The sequence below is a fragment of the Pinus tabuliformis genome, chromosome X, assembly GCF_031772625.1.
Source record: "Pinus tabuliformis cultivar Carrire ecotype Pingquan chromosome X, CPIR1, whole genome shotgun sequence".
NCBI classification, from domain to species: domain Eukaryota; kingdom Viridiplantae; phylum Streptophyta; class Pinopsida; order Pinales; family Pinaceae; genus Pinus; species Pinus tabuliformis.
This window is the reverse complement of record NC_142308.1, coordinates 689438854-689455207: the sequence shown is the minus strand read 5'-3', so window position 1 is coordinate 689455207 and position 16354 is coordinate 689438854. Positions and strand designations below refer to the sequence as shown.

Genomic DNA, 16354 nt, shown 5'->3' with positions numbered 1-16354 from the left:
TTTAACAAAATTGTCCGGGCGATATTCAAGCCTGAAATACTCAATTCTTATAGCAGGGCAAATTGCTAGTTAGCTGGAGAATTTGCACCACTTTGTGGGTTCGATTTTGGCTTGGAGATAGGCCAAACCTTTTCTAGGTATTTTCGGGTTTGAGGAGAGGAGCTCACAACTGCAATTTCAGAGCATTTCGGGCATTATTTTGAGTAGAACGTCCAATTCCATTTGGCAGTCTGTAGGAGAATTTCTATGCAGTACATATTATCAGTTTGGAGCCATTTTAGCAGTTGGATCAGCGAGATTTCACCTGGGTTTTGCATAGTTGCTTAGCAAGGCCAAGTTCCATTGTTCTCTCATTTTGTACTCAAATTTCCCCATACTAATAAAATGGCTCATATATTCTACTCATTTACTAATTTGGATGCTTGATTTTATATTTTACCCGGTGTTCCTAGTTCATAGCTTTATATTTACTGTTATTTTCCAATTACGAATATTACAGTCTGCAGTTGAAGAACTAGCAACCTGAGATAGTAAATGCAAAGCAAGAGTGCGTATTTTTGGTGCATTGTCCCCATACATCCTCCACCATCCACTGGGACTTCTTTGTGCCATACCCAAGAAATCTTCCTTTGTAGCTTTAGAGAAAGTGGGGCTACTGAGCAAAGCAAAATCAAGAAACTGTTCTCAAAATATGGTTGCTTGCTCTATTGTATACATCTTTTCTATGGCATCAATAAAGCCTTGTTTCAATTCAGGGTCATCTATTGGTGAAATTCTGCTTTCCCTCTCCACATACCACTCTGGATTAAGTGCATGAGCGACCATACAAATAGGTGTGTTTAACCTGTTCCTTTTTTTTTATCAACTTTTGGAGCTCATTACATAACCCCAAAGAGGGCTCCCTTTGATGAATGATGGATTTGATTTTTCCAATCATGTTATCAATCGACTTTCCCCAAGGCAAGGGGAATTTGAATCTGCATACCTGATTAGCTTCACTATTGGAGCGGTGAAAGAGACAATGTATTTCACATCAACCCACCAATCATCATTCAACACCAACTGCCTTACCTTCTTTCCCTTAGTTGTTTTGGATTCCTCCCTTGCAGACCACTTGGAACTTATACTAGTGGCCTTTAGGGCATGTTGCACCTCTAGCATATGGTCAAGAAGGATGTAGTAGGTGGCATACCTTGTATTTGTTGGTTTCAATAACTGTTTTTTTGCATAAATTCTATAAATAGCTAGCGAGGCATGGTGAGGCATGATGGTTGCAAATGACCATTTGCACCTCTCTTGCATCCAAAATAATGTGAGTGATCCAATAAATTTTTACCAATGCCTTTGAGTGCATTATTTAAGCATGCACACAACAAGGAGTCCAAAATAGATGCTTGTATTTGCTTTGAATCATCAACCCTGTAGACCTACAAACTGGTGCAATGTAGGGCTCGAAATAACTTACTCAAATATTTACCTTAAACATAATATGAAACCTGTTATAAGAATTTAACCAGCATCTATAATATCAGAATTTATCAGTTTGATGTTGAGTACCTACCTGGGTTTATGTGGTTGAAGATGCTTCTGATTTGCTCCTTCTCCCATTACCAAAAGACCAAACCTCCCAGCCAAACTAGGTACAACCTAGTTACTCAGTTCTAGAATGCGTCTCAATTGATGCAATTTGGTCCCCTGTGCCCAAAAACTTAAGAACAATTGAAACTCCTCCTCTCAGTAAGTAAGACTCTCAAAAATTTCCTCTTCTCAGCCCCCCCTTCCTCAAGATTCCCTTCCTCCTTTTATTTCTCTGCCCACCGCCTTCCTCCCATCTCCGTGTCTTTGTTTTTGTTACATGGAACTTTATAAAATCAAATCTCATTTGATTTTTATGGATTTTATTTGAATACGTAGGATTTGATTTGATTAAAGTTTATATTATTTTAATAAATTAATTTATTTAGTTTATAATTTTAATTAATTTATATTATAATTTAATTAATTTTAATTTTAAATATAATTTGCAAATTAAAATTAACATTTTCTTTTAGTTAAGGATTTATCATATATATATATAAGGTGGTATAGTATTACCTATCTAATTTGATATATTCATGATATTCTGGTGAGGTAGGGATTTATTTCAATAATCAATTCATTATCTTGATTTAGACATTTCCCTGTATCAACCAACGTATATATAGTGCGATACATGCGGGTCCATGCATACATAGCTATCGTATAGATGTCTTGTTTGTATGCTAATATTCGTATTTTGTTTGTAATAGTAGGTGGGCCGTTACATGCAACATCTGTGATAACTTAAACTACGTTTGTAGGACCAATCTTTTCAATTGCATCCTTTAATACCTCATACTGAAACGCTGCATTGTTTATCTTTCTAGTACAATCAATTGCCCTTAAGAAATATGGTCAAGTTGGAGAGGTGACAATGATGTTAAACAAAGGTCTTTGTTCAATATTTGTCCAACCATCCATGACAATTGAACACCCATATTCAACCCATGATTTTTTAAGGCCTTCCATCACCCCCTGCATCTTTGTGGCCTCTCTATCTAACAATGTTGTCCTCAATTTATTGTAACTAGGAGGTTGAAATGATGGACCAACAACAATGACTTTCTTCATCATCTCTTTGTACAGAGGGGAACGAGTGGCATTAAATGACATTCCATTGGCAAATAGGAATTCAGCCACTGCACATTGAATAAATGAGATACATTTATTATATTTTCTGTTGATATTTTGACTCCGAGTCAAGACTCAAGATTTGGGACATGATTCACTATTGATGTGTGATGTAACACTAGACATCTTATACATCTTATATATTAGTTTTCTTTTCATATTTATGTGACAATTCATTTATTTGATTGTGTGGATGCTTTAGATGCTAAAAAAATGAATATTTTTGTATTTTTAAAATTTTGCTGATGTTTATCAATATTTTCCTCATTTTACGATCTTTTCATTTTCCGGACTCTCGTCGATTTTATCCCGATGCCAATTTCAGCAACTTTGGTTTCAAGCATTAATTTTTTTATGGTTGATATTCCAAACTACACAGTTTTGAGCCTTAACAGGTAGTATGGTGGCTTAATAGTTTTAATTGCTTGGTTTAGATTCTTAGAATCTAAATGATGCCAAGTTACGAAAGACATTCATTCCTTTTTATTATAGGATCTATATATTTCTGAAAAAGGGGCATTTTCGTGAAAGATCTGAATAGCCAAAAATGATCTAAAGGGAGAAACATTCAGGACATCATTCACTATTGATGTGTGATGAAACAATAGACATCTTTTACATCTTATATATTCTAGGGGATTTATCTGGGGAATATCTGAATGCCAAATTCGTTCTCTCTGCGAACGGGCCGCCGCTTTTGATGAAAAAGGCAGAGAATCAAATTCTCGTTCTTTTGAAAACGATTTTTTAAAGAGTTCTGGACCTAATTCCTTCCGAACTACACGTATTTACAGGCTAAAGTTTTAGCACATGATAATGAAAGTATATACTTTATACGATATAAACCATCTCGATCAAAGGATCCACTGTAGTAATGAAAAAGATTTCTCCAAATTTGATCGAATCGATCGAGGATATCATCATCTGTTTTCTTTTCATATCTATGTGGCAATGCATTTATTTGATGCTGTGGATGCTTTAGATGCTAAAAAAATGAATAACTTTTGTAATTTTTAAAATTTTGCTGATGTTTGCTGTTTTTTATTGATATTTTTCCATTTTACTATCTTTTCATTTTCTGGATTCCTGTGGATTTGATCGTGATGCTGATTTCAGCATCATTGTTTTCAAGCAGTAATTCTTTTAGGGTTGATATTTGGAACTATATAGTTTCGAGCCTTAACAGGTAGTATGGTGACTTAATAGTTTTAAGCCTTGCTTGGTTTAGAATCTAAATGATACCAAGTTACGAAAGACACTCATTGCTTTCTATTATAGGATTTATATCTTTCCCAAAAAGGGGCATTTTGTTGAAGATCTGAATAGCCAAAAATGATCTAAAGGTAGAAACTTCTGCCATGTCAAAAGGCATACTTCCGTTGTTTAAATTTGTTTGACAGCAGTGCTGGTTAATCTGATCACATCCCCCATATTCTTCCCAGCCTGCTGTTTTATCCATTTGTCTCCAAACACAACCTCTTTCCAAAGTATTGGAGCAACAAAAAGAAGATTGAATTCTGCAGTAACTTGATCGTAAAACACCCTGGCAACTTTGCAACCCCATATGATGTGCTCAACTATTTCGGGTTTGTCGTAAACTTCACGGTATCCATCTGTAAACCCATTATGATGAAGTCAATCCGTGACTGCCTTAATATCATGGAGAACCAGCCATCCAAGAACTTCAGTTTTCAAAGAAAAATGCAACTGCCAGACACTTTAGTACCTCTTCATCCACTGTTGTTCATGATCATGGGTTTTCCATTTCTTATGTAGGCAATCTGCTACTGATCATGCTAGCTTTATCTTGTCACAGAGTTCCTTTCTTTGGCAATACATAAATGGCTTTCCATAAGACCTTTTCCAGTCATTCAAAGATGCCCAAAAAGTCCAAGTTCAATTTAAAGAAACAATTATTTGCAATCCTCTGATTTACTGCTGTAAAAGTAGGAATAGATGTTAGTTGTATTGTAAATATTTTGCATATTTACGTTGGTAGGCCAATCTGGGATTGACATTCTTTTCATGTTTGATCGTATCAAATGAAAAGTTTCAAGGTTTCAATTGGGAAAGCTGGAGAAGGAGATGGTACCTGGAGTTGGCTCCTAAAGCTGCAGATTTATCTCAGTGTGGGGTAACAGCAATATGGCTCCCACCACCAACAGAATCAGTTGCCCCTCAGGGTAAGTTTAATTAGTTTGTCTTGATTGAGCTTAACTAGATTACATTGCCACTCCATTTACATCTGCCATTTTAATAGTAATCAATATTAAACTTTCGTAAATTTATCTACAATTTTTTTATTACTTTAAGGTTCACATGATTATGACTTTCATGATCCAGCATAAAATTTTTATGGTTTACCAGAGAGTGATTCTAGTTTTGATAACCGTAAATTTTAATATTTCTGAATCTCTGCAGGTTACATGCCTCTTGACTATTATAATCTGAAGTCTGCTTATGGCACTCAAGAAGAACTCAAGTACTGCATAGAGGAGATGCATAATCATGACATTCTGGTCTGTTTTGAAAGGCAATCAATGCTCTATTTTGTCTGCTTTTTGATGTTATATGGACATTGTATCAGGACCTTCTCTAGTCAACTTTTCCTACATCTATTATGATTTTCTCTTGTTAGGGTATACTGGTAATTAAACGGGAGAAATGAAATAAAAAGTAATCTGGAATGAATGAATCATGGAGGTATTTTCTAGGGATCTTTTTCTAATCACTTTAAAGGTGAAGACAAAGGCAAAAGCTGCATAACAAGTTAGAGTGCACAATCTGATAGTGTTATGAACACATAGTACCTACATTGGTATTCGTTGATTGAATACAAAATTGAATCATGTATCCTGAATATATTGGGAAACCATACAAAATGTATCATATTAACATGGTGCTAATGTCGTGAAGGTTAAAGTTTAGTTTGATACAACATATTAGGATGCAAGCTAAATAGTCATCTATTACTTAGATTCATCAATGTTGCATATATCATTTCGGGGAATATATTGCAAAGGGTCTATAAAGAAACTTATTGGAAATATTGGGGAAAATTGTTGATGTGAGTGGCATTGGAAGGTCTTCTACAATTGCTTGGTGTCTTAGCATGTGGAAGACATTATTTGCCTCTTCTAGTGATTATGTCTTCTTTCTTAAGTTTAACTTAGGAAAAGTACAATAATTAATGTCTATTAATTATTATGGACTATTGGGTTGTTTTCTAAGGATAAATAATTTAATTATTTGACTTGGAGATAATCTCAATTGTTGAATCTTCAAGATGTTTCTAGAAGGAAGATTCAAGATGTTTCTAGAGGGGAGATTGGGGTTAGAGATTTGGACTCAATGAAGATTATAAATGGAGGCTAGCGATGGAGGTGAAGACACAACGAAGAGCACAAGTGTGTGAGCAAGTCATTATGAGAGAGCAATTCTCTATGTAGTGCAAGTGGCTTAGTGACCAGTTCGCAGAGGAGGAGAAGTGCGAGTAGGTTTGAGCGAATACAGGAGGACTAAGTTGGAGGAGATTGCAGGGCCGAGTTTCTAGAAGGAGATCGAGTTTGTTTGGAGGAGGCCGAGTCGCTGGAGTGCGGGGGTTTTTCCAGTGTGCATTAGTGTCAGGGTGTAGATGGAGTTGCTGGAAGGCACAAATTTGATTGTTGGAGGCTGATTTCTTCAGAGCGATTTCATTTGGAGGTAGATTTCCTTGAGGTCGATTTACTTGGGCTGAATTCATTTTGAGGGAGCTGAGTTGCAGGTTCCAGATTGTATTTTTCCTTGTATCTCTGTGGGTCGAAAAACCTAGATTTTCTAGATAATGAAATGACGAAGAATTGTTTGTGGGTTAATTAATTTTGCAATGTGTGATTGATCTCTCTGGTTTATTTTCGCTACATATTTTTAATTCTAGAATTTAAAGATACCAATGCTTTTATTTTTTGGTGATTCAGTTATTATATAGGTAAATAAATAATAAACTGGGGACAAATTAAATTTTCGTGAGAAAATAAATTTGGCTGGTATTAAAAATTTAACAAAAATATAAGAAAATATCAACAAGCATAAAGTTGAAACTGAAGAACTTGGAAAATTCGGAAATATTAGGTGAAATCAAAGATATTTGCAACACTAGTTTGCATCATTTCCAAAGTTTACCCGATTCTCTTTAAGCCTATTACTGCTTGAAAATACATCTTAATCTATATTTTCACGGGCTTTCTTCTCTCACCAACACAATGAAAGTGCTTTGGAGTTTAAGGGTAGCTATAGGTTGTGCGCAGTTACCTCCTAAACTCGCATCTAAGTGAAAAAGTGTTAATTTTAGATAACAATGGTATGTTCTATGCTTAAGAGCAATTTACTTCAATTTATTTTATTAGCCTAATATCAATTTCCAAATTAGCAATCACATTAACATTGATAGTAAACGCAGATAGAAAATAAACAATAAGAAAATGACAAGCCAAGACAAGAGGACACTATATTTGGCAGATGCCAGGGAGCAACCCTTTGATGAAATCTTCTTATTATTCTTCAAAAGTTCAGTAGAGAGAGAGAAAACATCATACAAAATTTACTTGCCCAATCACTGTCAAAACAGTCCACCCAAACAACAATCAACAGGATGTCGTAGCGAGAAAGTCAACGCTAGTCAAACCAGTAGAAAATCTCCTCCAATTGAGCTTGGTCAAACTAGTAGAAAATCTCCTCCAATTGAGCTTGGTCAAACCCAGTCAACTCGGCCTCCAAAGACAGTGAGAATCAACCCAAAATAGTCTTGAAATTCTTGGTCAAACTTGGTCAACGTTGCAGTCAAAGGTCCTATGGTCAATTTGCTCCAATTTCTTCAATTTTCATTCCAGGAGATGTGGGCTCAAGAGATCAGAATATTTCACTGAAAACGCAGTCAAAGGTGAGTTGACCCTCGGTCAACACCCCTGCAAATAGCCCAAAAACAGTCCTATAATTTTAGCCTGAAATTTTCGATCAACCCAAGTCAACGTGAGAAGAAGAAGAGATGCTACTTTGCTGTACGAACCAATGAGGAGAGGAGAGAGAAAGATGTGTTGAGTGATGATGTCCAAATGAGGAAAATGTCTCTCCTATTTATACATAATGTTGAGGGTGAAGAGACACATCTATTGGGCTTCATGAGCCTACATTTGACTAGAGCTGACCTTGACAATTTGTCCAAAGGATAAAAAAATTCATAATTGCATTTTTGCTTGTCAGATTAGAAAGAGGAATCCAATAAAAATATCATCTCCATCATATGAGCGGTCCAAGTTGGAGTTTGGCCCTAGTTGCCAATTTTAACACTTCCTCTTAACTAGGGAGAAATCCTCCTGCCAAATCATCTGTCAATCTGTACCATCTATCATCCCCTGCTTTGCTGAACCATGAAGAAATAAGGAAGAAATGATCGAGAGTGAGTCACAAGACCTTGCCACTCTCCATTGACTCGATGTCAGTCTCAATTGATCCTGGATCAATATCAAACATCCTAGTATAGGGAGTACGATAGTACACGTTGCATCCATCGGTAGTGTTATGGTCCCTATGCTCATTTCCCAACTCATTGGCCAGATGAGAGGTACTTCCCATGAGTCCCAGACTGCATGGGTAGGATGTATCGACAGGAGAAGGTGATCCACTCATATTGCTCATATGCCATAGGAGAAGGTGAACCACTCATCCTATGCATATATAAACCATAGTGGGGTATCACGGGGGAAGGTGAACCACTCACCCTGTACGCAGTGCACCACTAGGGGAAGGTGAATCACTCACCCTGTACGCAGTGCACCACTAGGGGAAGGTGAACCACTCACCCTATGGTCGCTCATAGCTCCAAGAAGTACCCCAAGTCCCCCGGATCTCCTAGAGCTCAATATCCAATTCAAACGGGACCCTTATAAGAGGGTCTTTCCACGACTCCAAGTCGCTCACGAAAGGTTAAGAATTTGACCTTCCCTAGGGGCTTTGTAAAAATCTCTGCGACCTGTTCATTAGTCCCAATGTGATGGAGCCTTATTGCTCCCCGTTGTACCATATCTCGGATAAAGTGGTATCTGATATCAATATGATTGGAGCAGTCATGGAACACGGGATTCTCAGAAAGACGAATCCCACTTTGGTTGTCGCAGTAGATCACAGTGGTATGCAACACATGCCCAAATAGCGCACTAAAGAGCTTCCTCAACCAAACAACATCACAAGAGGCCATACTTGCAGTAATATATTCGGCCTCAGCAGTGCTCAAAGCAACCGATTTCTGCTTCCTGCTCATCCAGATATCGTAGCAGAACCTAGTGAGAAGCAACATCCCGATGTGCTCTTAAGATCCACCACAGTGCCAACCCAATCAGCATCAGAATAACCATGGAACCTCAAATTCCTGACAGTGTATCTCAATCCATAGGTGACTGTGCCCCGAAGATATCTCAAGAGATTCTTGGCGGCAATCCAATGTATGTGATGAGGCTCGACCATATATTGATTCAATGTATTCACTGCAAAGCATATCCAAACGGGAGTTCACCAAGAACATTAGGGCCCCCACAAGTTGACGATACTCAAAAGGATTTCCCAAATCAAGCCCAGCAACACCTCCGCATAACTTCTTGAAGTTGAGTTTCATCGGAGTAGTCACAGACTTACAATCCACCATCCCAAATCTTTCAAATAGTTTCATAATGTATTTTCCTTGAGAAAGAAAATCTCACTTGGCTTTTGCCAGACCTCCAAGCTTAGGACGTAGTGCATCAATCCTAGGTCCGTCATCTCGAATTCGGAAGCCAACTCCCTCTTGCATTGATAAATGAGAGGGTCTGCACCTGTCAGAAAGAGATCGTCCACATAAAGTACCAAGATGAGAGGTCTATCATTTTCAACCTTGAAGTAAAGGTTTGGATCAACTTCACTTCTTGTAAAACCTAGCTTCATCAGATAGCTATCGATCCTCTCATACCAAGCCCGAGGAGCTTGCTTCAACCCATAGAGGGCTTTCTTCAACCTGCATACATGTGTATTTTGACCTTGAACTTTGAACCCCTCGGTTTGTTCTACATAGACTTCCTCCTTAAGTGAGCCATGCAAGAAGGCGATCTTGACATCCATTTGATGTAAATTCCATCCTTGAGAGGCAGCAAGGGCATGATCGAGCGGATGGTGGTATATCGGGCAACTGGTGCAAATATTTCATCATAGTCTACACCTTCCTTTTGAGAGAAGCCTCAAGCAACAATCCTGGCCTTGAACTTTTCAGCGCTTCCATCAGCTCCATGCTTGATCTTATAGAGACATTTCGAGGTGACAACAAATTTGTCTTTGGGTCTAGGGACCACATCCCAGACATCATTCTTCATAACCAACTCATACTCTTCGTTCATAGCATCTTTCCAAACTTGGTGCTTCACAGCTTCTTCGAATGTGCAACGCTCAATTTGAACAATGGTGCTCATGGCAGCTTAAGTACCCTTAGTACCTATTCGGCTTCTTACTTTCACAAAATGCCCCCCCTGGCGCAATATGTCTCTCGGCATCTTCGAGAGTGACCCTGAGCCATGAGGGTCTCCTTTTTGAGGAGGAGGGCTCATGGGGAGGTGGATCAATGGGATCCATCGGTCTTTCAACATCCAGCATCAGGTCGTCCTTCGGTTCTTCCTGCTTTCCTGTATCTTCTCTTTGTCCTTCCTTGGAATAGGAAGGTCTCTTACCTTCCCAAGGGCAGCATCTTCATCGAAGGTGACATCATGACTTATTCCCACTTCTCTTTGACCAGGCATATAGATTCTATATGCCTTTGAAGTTTCACTGTAGCCCACAAATGTTCCTTTCTTCCTAGATGCATCCAATTTGCTTCTTTTTTCTTTCGGCACATGAAAATACATGGGGTTGCCAAAAATTCTAAAATGAGAAACATCAGGTTTCTTACCGGTGAAAACTTCTTTGGGAGTTTTGGAGTCCAATGCTTGATGAGGGCATCTATTTTGAACATACACGACAGTGTTGGCAACTTCTCCCCATAGAAACTTCGAAAGGCCTTGATCATGAAGCATGGCACAGGTGGCTTCTATAATGGAATGATTCTTCCTTTCAGCAACACCATTTTGCTCGGGAGTATATGCGGTAGTAGTCTCCCTCTTAATGCCAACTTCTCTACAATAGTCATTGAACTCATTTGATTCATATTCGGTTCCATTATCGGTCCTTAATATTTTGATCTTCTTCCCTGTTTGATTTTCAACCAAGGCTTTGAAAGAGCGGAACCATTTGAACACTTCATCCTTCTTATTCAAGAAATAAATCCAAGTTTTGCGAGAGAAGACATCCACAAAAATAACATAATACAAATATTCTCCTAAAGATGTCACGGGCAACATACCAGATAGATCAGAATGAGCCATTTGTAAAATGTCGGTAGTCTTGCTATCACTTGAAGGGAATGGTCCCCTTGTATGTTTTTCTTCGGCACAACCCTGACAAACACCTTCATGTTCTACTTTAAAATCAGGCATACCTGTCACCATCTTCCTTGCATTGGGTAGAGCCTTATAATGAAGATGAGCAAACCTTTGGCGCTATAATTCGGATCGAAGAGATGTGTCACAAGACATAGCTCCTGGTGGACTTCCTCCAACTTGATATAGGCTGTCAACCCTGAATCCAAGAGTGAATGCTTCTTTGAAATTTCTTTTCCAAACACGTACCTTTCCATCAATGAATGCTACCTTGAATCCTTTGTCCTCCATCGCCGAGATAGATACTAGGTTCTTCTTTAGATCAGGTACATATAATACTTCTTGTAGATGAATGGTGTTGCCTTGATTCAATTGAAGAGTAACATTCCCAATCCCTTTCACGGGATAAGTGGCATTGTCTCCAAGAATGATTTCCAAATTTGTATCCTTTTCTATCAAATTTGAAAGAGCCTCCTTATACCCAGTGAAGTGCCTTGAGGCACCACTATCAATCAACCAATTATCCAAGGTATCTAGAGGAGAGGCAGTAGAGAGGGCAGATATAAGATAAAATTCTTTTTGCTTGTTATCTACAACATTAGATTCATCATACCTGGAGTTTCTTGATCTTTTGGGAGGCCGACCATTTCCATATTGAGTAGCGGGGGCATTCTTTTTTCCTTTGTTGTTGAACCTGCCATTCCTTTTATTGTTGTTGCCTCTGAAATTGTTGTGGCTGTTGTTATCATCATCTCGAGGTGTATCCCTTTTAGTAGGACACTCCCTAGCATAGTGGCCAAACCTGTTACAATTGAAGCATCTTCCCTTTCTTCCATCTTTGAATCCATGTTTCCTTGACCTTGCTTCTTTGAACCAACATTGTTCTTCTTTTTAGCATGAGCGGAGAATGCGGTAGGATCATTCCTATTTGAAGGCATGTCTTACTCCATCATCCTTGTCGCTTCTTGAGTACATCTAGTCAACAATTCATCAAAACTTGGAATCCGATCATTGTTGAGGATAGTAGTGTAGAATACATCCCATTCATGAGGGAGACCTCTAAGGGCAATGAGAGTGAGTTCCCTGTCAACTATAACTTCTCCAATAGATAGAAGGACATTTTTGATTTTGGTAATCCTCTTGAAGTAGGATTGGATATCTTCTCCTCTTCCCTTCTTTATGTCTTTCAACTTGTTCTTGAGAAAGAGGACTTGGTTTGCATTGCAAGCTTTAAACATGCTAACCAACTTGTCATACATCTCCTTAGATGTGCCCAGATCAGAGATGTAAGCAACTAAATGCTTGTGAATAGAATCCTTGATGATCTTCTTAGCTTTGACCTCACTTTTCTTGTACTTTGTCTTTGTGGCAGCCGGGGCATTTGAAGGAGGTTCAACAATCTTCCCCTGCACATAGTCCATAGCATCACGCTTTTCCAAAGTCAAGTCAAGAGACATCTTCCATGCATGATAATTAGAATTATCATTGAGCTTGTCATCAGATTTGAAGTAAGAGGAGGAGGCCATTGAATCTTGTCCTTGTCCAACAAATCTTAGTGATTGCTTTTCTTACTCTTGCTTGGGCTCTGTCTTCACCTCAGCTCTTATACCATGTTAATTTTAGATAACAATGGTATGTTCTATGCTTAAGAGCAATTTACTTCAATTTTTCTTATTAGCCCAATATCAATTTCCAAATTAGCAATCACATTAAGATTGATAGTAAATGTAGATAGAACGTAAACAATAAGCAGAAGACAAGCCAAGACAAGAGGACACAATATTTGGCGGATGGCAGGGAAAAACTCCAATGTGGGGAAAACCCTTTGATCAAATCTTCTTATTATTCTTCAAAAGTCCAGTAGAGAGAGGGTACATCATACAAAATTTACTTGCCCAATCACTGTCGAAACAGTCCACCCAAACAACATTCAACAGGATGCCCTAACCAGAAAGTCAACGCTGGTCAAACTAGCAGAAAATCTCCTATAAGTGAGCTTGGTCAAACCCAGTCAACTCGGCCTCCAAAGGCAGTCAGAATCAACCCAAAATAGTCTTGAAATTCCCAGTCAAACTTGGTAAACGCAGAGTCAACACTGCGGTCAAAGGTCCTATGGTCAACTTGCTCCATTTTCCTCAGTTTTCGTGCCAGGAGATGCGGCCTCAAGAGATTGGAATATCTGCCTGAAAAATGCAGTCAAAGAGGGTGAGTTGACCCTCGGTCAACGCCCCTGAAAATCAAATACAGTCCTGTAATTTTAGCTTGAAATTTTCGGTCAACCCAAGTCAATGTGAGAAGAAGCACTGCTCCTCTGCTGTACGAACCAATGAGGAGAGGAGAGAGAAAGATGTGTTGAGTAATGATGTCCAAATGAGGAAAAGGCCTCTCCTATTTATACATAACGTTGAGGGTGAAGAGACACATTTGTTGGGCTTCATGAGCCTACATTTGACTGGAGCCGACCTTGAAACTTTGTCCATAGGAGAAAAAAATTCATAATTCCATTTCTGCTTGTTAGAATGAGATGATCTTTAGATTAATCTTGCACCCCTCAGAAAGAGGAATCAAATAAAAATATCGTCTCCATCATATGAACTGTCCAAGGTGGAGTTTGGCCCTAGTTGCCAATTTTAACAAAAAGCCCAATCCATGGATGCAACCTTGGGGTGATGATTAGGAGTTGTATTACTGTGACCTCAATACAACTTACTCTTTGCTTTTTGCTGCCTCTCTACAGGCCAAGTGGCATGTCACTCGATTATATAGTGATTTTTATGGGAGACGGAGTAAGTAAATCTAAGTGTGATGAACCAAAGTGCCAAGATTTACTTTAATGATAAAATAGATGAATCCCATAGAGATATTACTTGGAAGATATAAAGGATTCAATGCCTTAGTGATGTCATTATCTTCATTAAATGGAGAGGTAGATGTGTTTTCCACTTCATCATTATTCAAGGGTTTGTCATCATGATTATCCTTCTCAAGATTATATTAAGAAAAAGATTCAAATTTACAAGTATGAGAAGGTGCCAAGCTTACCAAATCCTCAACATTGTGAGGAGACAGGTGCATAAGTGCTCTCATCATCAAGGTCTTTGTCAAAGTCTCTTCGTGATTTTGCATTAAAGGATATGGTGCTTTTTCATGGATTTGAGGACCACCTTTCTTGTGCTTGGTTTTCAATGGAGATGTGAAAATATTCTTCATCATTTTGTTTTTCAAGTGGAGGGGCAACAAGATCTTCCATGGCTTCATCATCTTCAAGAGGAGAATGAGGTGCTTCTAGAGGACTTTTTTCAATAATACTCTCACTTTCTTCGCAATTCTCAAAAGGAAATGAGGTGCCTTGTTAACAAGTTCTTCATTTGTCAAATTATACTTTTCTTTGATGTATTCCTCCAAGGACACCAACCTCTAATAACCTTGTGTAATCATGGTCATTAGATCACCTAGGGTGCTTCTTTCATACCAAAGAATTGATTGTTTGATCTTAACTCTTTTATGCTTTCAATTTTCAATTAGATCTTCAACCTATTTATAACTAGGGTCCCATATTTTTGCTAAATGCCTCAATCAAACTTGCAAAAAATGATATTTTTCCTCTACCAAGACATTTAAACCAATTCATTGCATCCCCTTTCAAGCTTGTTAAGAACAATATCATCACAATGTCTTGATCGACAATGTCGATATTTGAAATGAATTCCATGAAAGATAGGATGTGTAGTGTGGTTGAATCATCGTGCCCATAAAACATAGGAAAAGAATTAGAATCCACCTTTGGTAGCACATTAGGGTACCCTAGGATATCTGAGAAGTCAATAGGAGCATATGATTCAACCAACCATGGAGGTTGTGAAATTTCCTTAAATGCACCAACTGGAAATTATTCTCCTAATTGAATACAGTTTATTTGTTTATGACAAATAATGAATAAATCATTGATGCATTCTTCACAATAAAAAATACGTTGCGGAAATATAAAATCAGTAACTGAGAAATAGATGCACACATAAATATAGACACCAATGTATTCGGACTAAACGTCCCCGGAAAAACCCCGAAGGGAAAACCGATGCAACAGATGAGCGTTTATTTTATTATGCAATAGATGTGGACTATTACCACTGCTGGCCTTCGTGGATCAACTCCAACAATTTTTCTCAACTTGAAAATATACTGGGAAAATCTTTTCCCTCATAGCAACTCTCCTAGCCTCTCTGAGAAAATATACTAGAAAATCTTTTCCCTCACAACAACTCTCCTGGCCTTTCCTCAGCAAACTCACACTTCCCAGATAATTCACACAACTGGACTGGAAATGCGCACTGCCTGCTCTGAAGAGTTTGATTTGCCTTTGGAACTCCTCCAGATGAGTTGTTTTCTCTGGAAACAATTCGCTAGGCTTCTCGGGACTTGAACCAAGCACTAACAACTGAATCGATCCCTTTCTTGGCAACTCACACTGACAAACTGGGCAACTCGCACTACAGAATTCGACCTTCCTTTTCTGTTTTTGGAAACTTGAAAACTACTCTCCTTTCCTGGCTCAAATTCTTCCCTCGTTGAATACTGCACACTAGGTATTTCACACTGCCTTGCTCCCTTGCTTCACAACTGTTTCTATCTCCATCCCATCAACTTTCTCTTATAATATCTCGCTGGAGCATCAACAACCAAGATCTAATCGTGATTGATGGCTCAGATCATCTTAGACTTCATCAAGTCACTTTCTAGAAGTCTTTGGAGTAAAAGTCGATTTCCTCAATTAATATCGATTAAATAATCAATTTTCCTAAGTTAGACTTGTGTACTTTTTTTAATTATTGATCAATTAATTTAGTTGAGAGGTTTCTAAGTGTTTTCTTTTGAAACCTTTTCTGGGTTTTGGAGATCCCGTGTTCCTTAGTCTCTCTGACACCTTAGAGACTAGAACACATGTCAGATGCTACTCCAAATCCATAAAATAACACTCCCTCTTAGCGAGGAAGGTGTTCTCCATTACAACCATCTTTTCTCTTAAATAGATGAACTTAGCTCTCCCTAGAGCTTTCGTGAGTATATCTACAACCTGCTGCTTTGTGGGAACATGTTGTAGCTGGACTGTTCCATGTTGTAGACAAGTGTTGATGAAGTGGTATCATATGTCTCTATGTTTTGACCTATCATGAAAC

General features: G+C 38.3%; 1 protein-coding gene across 1 annotated transcript in view; it reads left to right on the top strand.

Annotated features, from left to right (window-relative positions):
- The window catches only part of LOC149141847 (uncharacterized), a 292486-nt gene that overhangs the window by 51413 nt on the left and 224719 nt on the right, over positions 1 to 16354 (top strand). Inside the window, exons 6-7 of the mRNA XM_089448516.1 lie at positions 4760 to 4892; positions 5131 to 5228. Coding sequence (XP_089304642.1) covers positions 4760 to 4892; positions 5131 to 5228 — 231 coding nt within the window. The remainder of the gene's footprint in view (positions 1 to 4759; positions 4893 to 5130; positions 5229 to 16354) is intronic.